This window comes from Pteropus alecto, unplaced genomic scaffold (assembly GCF_000325575.1).
Source record: "Pteropus alecto unplaced genomic scaffold, ASM32557v1 scaffold81, whole genome shotgun sequence".
Lineage (NCBI taxonomy): Eukaryota > Metazoa > Chordata > Mammalia > Chiroptera > Pteropodidae > Pteropus > Pteropus alecto.
In genome coordinates, this window is record NW_006433378.1 from 18,787,412 (window position 1) to 18,793,714 (window position 6,303).

At 35.0% G+C, this 6,303-nt stretch overlaps 1 protein-coding gene across 1 annotated transcript in view; it reads right to left on the minus strand.

Annotated features, from left to right (window-relative positions):
• LTN1 (listerin E3 ubiquitin protein ligase 1) overlaps positions 1 to 6,303 on the minus strand; it is a 47,722-nt gene continuing 41,419 nt past the window's right edge. Inside the window, exons 27-30 of the mRNA XM_006908246.1 lie at positions 5,874 to 6,094; positions 3,957 to 4,151; positions 2,968 to 3,135; positions 1 to 2,356 (exon numbers count right to left, since the gene is read on the minus strand). Of these exons, the coding sequence (XP_006908308.1) occupies positions 2,294 to 2,356; positions 2,968 to 3,135; positions 3,957 to 4,151; positions 5,874 to 6,094 (647 nt within the window). The 3' untranslated portion in view covers positions 1 to 2,293. The remainder of the gene's footprint in view (positions 2,357 to 2,967; positions 3,136 to 3,956; positions 4,152 to 5,873; positions 6,095 to 6,303) is intronic.

A 6,303-nucleotide genomic window follows, 5' to 3' on the forward strand; every position in this document is an offset into this window, starting at 1 on the left:
AAAGAGTAACTTTATTTCTTTAAAAATCAGAAGCAAATATGGCAAAATAGTTTGTGAAGATTACAAGGGCATTTATATTGTTATTATTCTGTATATCTGAAATATTTTGTAATTAAAAAGAATCTTAATGGGCATATGGTATAACAATCAAATAATAACATTAATTGTTCACACTACAAAAACTTATCCAGTAATAACATGAATTATTTAAGCCACAGAAACTTATGTACATACATTTGAGCATGTGATAAATAAGAGTTAAAAATAAATTCTAAAATCTGAATTTACATTAGGATTTTAAGTTAATAATTTTGCTAAAAGCTTTGAATCTCATGCAATTTAAAATGTCCTTATGCTAAAATTTTAAGGGATGCTCTGCAGAATTGTCAAAGCTATATAAATACAACTTTAATTAACGTGGTATTCTGAATTTCAGTCTTATTTTGGAAAGCTTTTTCTTTAGCATATAAACAGTAACAAGTTTTACATTTTTATTTACAAGTCTCAAAGAGTCCTAAGTATGAAGAGTAGGTATCCCACTTAATATAGTGTTTCACCAAGAACCTGATGCCTAAATACTACTGTGGAAAAACAATGCTCCATTATTCCCTTTTATTCCCTTTTCTTTTCTACTTGGGGTGTGGGTCAGAAGCCAAGAAGTACCAATACGGGAAAAGTTATAAACAAACTCTTATTATATAATACAATTTTTAAAGAAAAAGTGTGTAGCTTTTACAGAGGAGTAACACAGTCCTTTGGAATTATTATGTCAGAGACATAGACTATTTTAAGAAAGGGGTTAAGAAGAGGTAGTAGAATTTTGCTATCTGTACTTCACTTACCGACTCTTTCAGCCTCAAGGCTATATGGTAATACATACTACAGAAAAAAATTGAGATGACAGAACTGGGTAGGACACTGCATCTACAAATACGACTCAAGAGATTTGTGACTCACACTTAATACTTCACTCTCAACTGTAATACTCTGACCACATTCATTCTATTTGAGTAATAACCATTTTACCCATTTGATGGTAAGCAATAATTTTATTTAACACAGGTTGCTTTTTGCCAATTAAACATCTGCAACAGAGATAATTAGCTGATCTTTCTAGTAACCCTGCTGCTGTTAGATATGCTAATATTTCCCATGTAATAGAAGATGGCAACAAAATTACTCCAAGTTCCAAACTTCCACACCTATATTTTGGGCACAGTTTTTAAAGGTAATAGTGCCGTGGCAAAAGGCAGGTTTCACCATTTCAGCTTGTTATACTACATTTTAGTACTAAAATTCTTAACTTGGCTGGAAAAATTAGCTCCCCCAAATCTCTGATTTGGTTAAACTTTGGCCAGTAAGAATAGTAAAATTCACTTACAAAATTGAAAGCCATCTACAGCATTTACACTTTTTTTTTTGTCTTTTCCACCAATCTTATGTTTCAGAAATATTCAGTCATTTATTTCATCCCTCTCAATAGAGGTATAACCACCACTCTGCTTCATGAATGAAATAATGTAATTCCTGTTTCTCTCAAATTCTCACCCTCTGGAGACTCACTCAAACTGAGTAATAAATTCACTGAGAAATCTGCAATTCGAATTTCACTAATATATGGAAATTCTCCCACGGCAAAAGGTCAGTGTCATGAATTTTATTCTCTGAATGTCATAACCCTTAATAAATGGAGGCACCTTAAAATTCAGTTTATACTCTTTTATATAGGATTTTAGAGCATGCTTTAAATAGCTTAAGATAAGCTATATTAATAGCTTAGTGTCATTTTTATCATTAAAATAATCTACAAATAGAATATTAATTTTGTTGTCATAACTAATAAATAAGTCTTAAAATATCTGCAGATATAAATCATCCCTCTCAATTCATCTGCCTCACTTGAACTGTTCTAATACACAGATCAATGAACTGAATGGGTTTATCAATATAATATAGTTGTACAATGCTTTCACAAATTCCAAATCTGTAATTTAGGGGTTTTCCATATTTATTTTTAGATATACAAAGAGGTTAAACTATTAATATAAATATTTTCTCTCAAATATGTAATATTCTCATGTAAAAGAAAAGGTTTCCAAACATTTACAAAGCAATCTAAGATAAGTAAACCTGATTTTAGGATCATTACATTGACCGAAGTAATTTTCCAGAAAAGATCCTACTTAAAAGTAATGCTCATTGCCCTCCTCACATCAACCCTTCAAGATGAACCCAAATCCACTGCCTTTGCTTGATTTACTCCAGGGATCACGTCCAATGGGGGGAAAAAACCTCAGAAAAAGGTCTCACGACAGAGTGGACAAGTGGATTTGTTGCTAGATGTAAACCATTTGTACTGAAAAAGAAAAGGTTTCACAGGTTAAAGAACATTTTAAAGCTGCCATTTTACATAAACATCTGAAGCAAACTTAAAATGATAAAGTGAAAAAGAATACTGAAATTTTGCTCCCTCCATTCAGCTCCAGAATCAACACAACGCAGTGCTCCTTCCACAGGCTACAGTACCATTCCCTCCTCCCTCAGCTTCCCGCACCAGCCACTAAGACCTACAGGGAAGACCTCCTGTGAAACCTAGGGTCATTGTCTTTTCAATATGATGTTTCAAAGAGCACAGAGCTCTGAGTCAGATGGCTCCCGGTTCTAACTTTTTCAGTTTTCTTTATGGTCTAAAGTTTAAAAGACCATTTATTTTTTGAGGGCTGAGAGCTAAATTAGAAACATCCAATTATTAAATTGCTTTAATGCTACCATTCTTAGTAAATTACAAATTATCTCTCATGGATTTTGAAAAATCACTTTTAATATGTCACCCATTAACTACAATTAAGAGTTTAACAATGTTGTCTTTTCCAAAGTTAGATATCATATATATACATACATATATACACATATATATATAAAATATATACACAAAATATAAATAAGGTAATTTCTCTTTAGACTTACCAAGCAGGCTGAATGGAACTTTTTCTTGCATGTTCTACAGGCTTTTTTGGGAAGAGAATAGTTGAAACCATGAATGACTGAGAAACAGATCATGCAATCTTCAACACCCTCAAAACGTTTGTCTACATTATTTTTCCACAATGCCAAGCCTTCCATAATACTTCCATTCTGTTAACAAGAAAAAAACCAAAGAGTCAATGTACACTGAAGACCACCAATTAGTAATTTTTATTCAGCTTTACAAATTTTAAAGCTGAGTTATAACTTGGAGAAAGGAGAAGCTGCTTCGTTATATTCATTTCTTTTAAGTTGTATGAATGCTGGTATTTTAAATGACCACCCAAGTTTCAGGAACCACACATAGTTTGCTCTAGTAAAGACAGACCCAGAAGAAAGGCGTCTGCACCAGTACTTCATGAAACTCTTCCTAATTATATCACTTAGATTAGTCCTCCTCATTTTCAATTAAAAATGGTCAATCAATCATCTCGCCTTCTTGGCTGCTAATTTGTTCCAGCTCTACAAATTAGTGAATATACTTATTTTAAAATAATTTTTCTTTACTGTGCAATGTTCACAATGTGCAAACAAAACTAGAGAAGACTTATAAGTTGTTTAAAAGTCCAAGTTCTTTGAAAGTACTGAGATTTCTATAACCACAGGAGAGTTGAAATGTAAGAGCAGAAGTAGCTCAGAACACAATCATCATCTGTCCAATATCTTAAAAAAGACTCCCTCTCAATTCTATATCGTCTATAATGCCAATGCAGTCAAGTGAATTCTTCTCAAATGCCAGAAAAAAAATTATAAAGCCTTAAAAATTAAAACAGCTTGGCAGGTTCCAGTCATTAGGCATGTGTTTGTTTTCATCCAAGGGAACAATATCTACTTCTACCTTAAGCATAAGAGATAGAAGCTTCACTGCCCTTTCAAATAGCAAATCGGCGGGATCTGCAGTCTGGAAGCCTAAAGGGCGTGCAGAAACTCACCTGGTGGGTGAGGTAAGTGCTCAACTGCAGCATCCAGTTCCGCCACTGCTGAACAGCTACTCCGACCCTTTTCCCACTTTCCACTGTTATTGAACCCAATGGGTAGTTTGAAGGCAGTTGTATTATAAGTTCAATAACTATGTCCTCGATAGTGTAAGTAGCCATTACTTCTCGAGTAGTAGCTCGAGCTTTAACCTGCAACACATGAAAGGCAATTTTTTTTTTGGTCAAATTTCTTTTCTTTCTTTCATTCAAAAATATCTCGATAGGTTGACTATCAGCAGCCAGTTTTCATTCAAAGAAAACTCAGTTAAACACATCTATTTATTAGACATGATATATTTAATAAATACCTGACATACAGTTGTCCCTCAGTATCTGTGAGACCCCTTGGATACCAAAATCTATAGACGCTCAAGTCCGTCGACCCTTGGGTTCCACAGCCCCAAATTCGACCATGACTTTGGATCTGAAGTTGGTTGAATCCGCAGATGCAGAACCCACAGATATGGAGGGCTGACTGTTTTATAGTGATTATATAACATTCAAAGTTTGTTTTAAAAAAACACTCTGCTCATAAAAAGTATATATTATATTAGGCTTACCCTATAACAGTTAAATAGCTTTTCAGTAGGCAAATGACAGAATGGGTTATTAATTATTCCTTGTCTTCCAAACCCAGGTTACATATCACTTCTATTTAGAAGTCTCCCAAGTATTTCTCTACCACAGAATTCTCCTGATCTTTATAGCCACCATCAACTGCCAGAATATTTATACCTGGTTTTGGTTTTCATACTAGCATTGCAAACTCAACATAAAACACAAATTATCATCCTTTACAAATTTATTCTGCTGACTTTCCCATTTCCAGGCTAAAAACCATAGCATCATCTTAAATTTCTCCTTCTACCTCATCCCAGATATTTTCCAGTTACAAGTTTGGATGCTTCCACAAAATTTCTCACATCCCTCCCCATGAATTCGTGAGCAATATTCCCATGAACACTGCTTCATTCAGGCCCTGCTCAGTGCTCATAATGTCTACACCAGTAGCCTCCCCTAACTATTTCTCTGAGCCCAAGCTCCAGGCCAACAGCCCACGCCGTCTGTATATTGCAGTCAGAGCAATTTCACAGATTAAAATTCTGATCGCATCACTGCCTCAAAGGAAAATTTTCAGTGGCTAAGGAGGACCAAATATTTCAGCCTGTCATTTCAGGCCTTTTCCAATATGGCCTTAATTCACCATAGAAGCTGCTTGTTCTCTGACTATTCATCCACCTTCAGGAATCCTACTCTATCTGAATACTGGGTTAGTCATCATTTCTTGGGCAATCACAGAAATTTTCATTCCACGCTTTTGCTTTTGCCATACTGTTTTCTCCATAGTAAACACCTTTCCCCACATTTCCCCATTACAAAATCCTGCTCACATCAAAGTGATTTTCCTCCATAAGTCTCACCTAATCCCCTCTGCCAGATGAACCATTCCCACTGATAACAGAGCACTCCTCCCCTTAAAATGTCTCAGTTTCAAATGCAAAACACCATCGTCAGTATCGCCTGCCCCCTTTCTTAAGACTGCATGTTGTACGGAACAGGAAATGTGCCCAACTGCACGCTTCATCTCCCAAGCGATCGGCACACAATGCCTGGCACCTGTAGGCACTCCCGCACATATTCTACATGGACTAATGAATGTTCAGAGACTATCTAGTAGGGGTAAATGAAATTATACCACTGTTTCAATCTATGCATTAATACTAAGATTTGATACACGGAATCATAAAATAAAGTAGGTGATTTCTATAAATTCTGAACCAAGGACCACAACGGTGGTGATATTCACTACCAATGTCAGACATAATCAATATTTAAACCGCTTTTTTAGGAAAAAATCAAGATTATACTAACCGTCATGCCATTAAATAGTTGTGTACTTGTTTGCACAGAAGATATTTCTTGAAAAGAAAGAACGTTGCTGACATACTTGCTTGTAAATCTATCTACAATATTGAAAACACGCTTCTCGCTACTATTCCACCACAGCCTAACCATGGCGGGCAAGTCTTTCAATGTCATATGATAGACTGAACAAGCCAAGTGTGGAATATGGTATGGAAGAGTTGTTGTTTCTAAAGAAAAAGCAAATTTTTAGTTAGTAACATGATTTCGTACATAGAATAACAGACTAACATTAGCATTTTGGTATTAGTATTAGGAAATCAATTTTAATTCAACATTAGGGACAGAGCTCATAAAACAAATATACCAAAGAAACGAGAATTCTAGAGTATTAGCTTTCCCCCACAGATCCAAAAGGAACAATTAGAATGTCAAAAAA